Below are 1,746 nucleotides of genomic sequence, written 5' to 3' on the forward strand. Positions count from 1 at the left end.
CCGGCAGCCGCTGCAGATGACCACCTGCTTCTCCAGCCACACCCAGAGTCACCAAAGGAATGCGCCATGAGGCGATGCCGGGGCGAGGGCCCAGAAGTGCCAGTCACATGCTGTGGGAACAGGGCCTCTGAAGGGAGACACGGTCGGGGCTCCCCACAGGGCCAGCCGTGAGAGCCCTAATTTTATCAAAACAGAGCCCTTTCTCCAGGACACACTGCCTCAGCTTATCTCTGCACTCCAATGCCAGCCCCAACCTCCTGGCTGCGATTTCTGCTACAGGCTCTGTGCTCCCCGATGGTACTTGTGATGGGTCCTGCACCCTCTGGGGCAGCACCTCATGGCCCCTAGCACCCCACACCACCCAAGCACCCTGCACCCCCCACACCCTAAGCCCCCCAGTACTCCTCAACCCAATGCCCCACACCCCCAGCACCCCATGCCCCCCCAGCACCCCACACCCTCAGAGCCACCTGTGCCCCTCCCTGTGAGCATCACCGCCTGCCTACCCTGCCAGGTCTGCTGGCTGAGTGGTGTCGTTGGGACAAGTGGGCGTGGTTCCCAAAGCCAGGAGGTCAGGGATGCCGTGCACCCTTCCCTGCTACCCAGCTCTGAGGGGCACCAGGACTTTATAAACCTTCCTGAAAACTGCGGGTGGAAAGCAGAACGCCCATGGGTAACAATAACCACTCCCACCGAACTCAACACAGAAGTGAAGACTCAAGGCCATCAGTGAAAAATAGTATTTCATGTGTTTAAAAATCCATTCTCAGGGTGGGCCTGCAGGGGAGGCAGGACGTTCACATCTCATTCCCGATAGCGTGCGGGGTTGTTTCCAAAATCCGTGGGTCCCCCATGGCTTCTGATGACAGCAGCTGATGCCATTTGCTGAGGGACAGAGACAGGGAGGGTGGCGAAGGCCTGGGCCCAGGGTAGCCACAATAGGTCAGAGAAACGCCTCCAGTGGCCGCTGCCCCTGCTCCTTTGCTGTCTGAGTCCATCAGCACTGTTTGGTTTTCTTCTTGCTGCTTTTAAATCCTCGAGCAGCACCCTGACCAAAGCAGACGGTAGAGGGTATCCTGGATGGAAGAAAGTTCCATATTAGATGCTATATTTTCTTTGCCAACAAACAAGCCAGCTCATAACAGCAGCTGTGAGTCTCCTTCTCTTTGAGAAGAAAGTTGCCCAGGTGCCAAGGCAAGAGACTGAAGGCACAATCTGTCCCAGAATAATAAATGATTACTTAGTTTTAGCAATGATAGTAAATATATTTAGAAACGATCAATCAATTATATTATCAATCTTATCAAATCATTATTCTTTACTATTAATCTTTGCTTCAGTATTATAGCATAAAAACACTTTAGTCTTATAGAAACAAGTGAAATGTGATCAGGAACCGAAGGGACGTTGTGAGAAGTGATCAGGAGGCGAGAGTGAGAGCCTTGAGGTAATGCCAGTGCCTGGGGAGGCGCCCGCTACTCAGCAGGCAGGCCCTGAGTAATGCCAGAGCCTGGGGAGATGCCCGCTACTCAGCAGGCAGGCCCTGAGTAATGCCAGTGCCTGGGGAGATGCCCGCTACTCAGCAGGCAGGCCCTGAGTAATGCCAGAGCCTGGGGAGGCGCCCGCTACTCGGCAGGCAGGCCCTGAGTAATGCCAGTGCCCGGGGAGATGCCCGCTACTCGGCAGGCAGGCCCTGAGGTAATGCCAGTGCCCGGGAAGGCGCCCGCTACTCGGCAGGCAGGCCCT

The 1,746-nt window shown here is 55.6% G+C and overlaps 1 protein-coding gene across 1 annotated transcript in view; it reads right to left on the reverse strand.

Annotated features, from left to right (window-relative positions):
- Positions 1-729: 729 nt before the first annotated feature.
- The window catches only part of ZNF511 (zinc finger protein 511), a 6,551-nt gene continuing 5,534 nt past the window's right edge, over positions 730-1,746 (reverse strand). The window contains exon 6 of the mRNA XM_017519912.2: positions 730-1,076. Within this exon, the coding sequence (XP_017375401.1) occupies positions 998-1,076 (79 nt within the window). The 3' untranslated portion in view covers positions 730-997. The remainder of the gene's footprint in view (positions 1,077-1,746) is intronic.

This window comes from Cebus imitator, unplaced genomic scaffold (genome assembly GCF_001604975.1).
Source record: "Cebus imitator isolate Cc_AM_T3 unplaced genomic scaffold, Cebus_imitator-1.0 Scaffold780, whole genome shotgun sequence".
NCBI lineage: Eukaryota > Metazoa > Chordata > Mammalia > Primates > Cebidae > Cebus > Cebus imitator.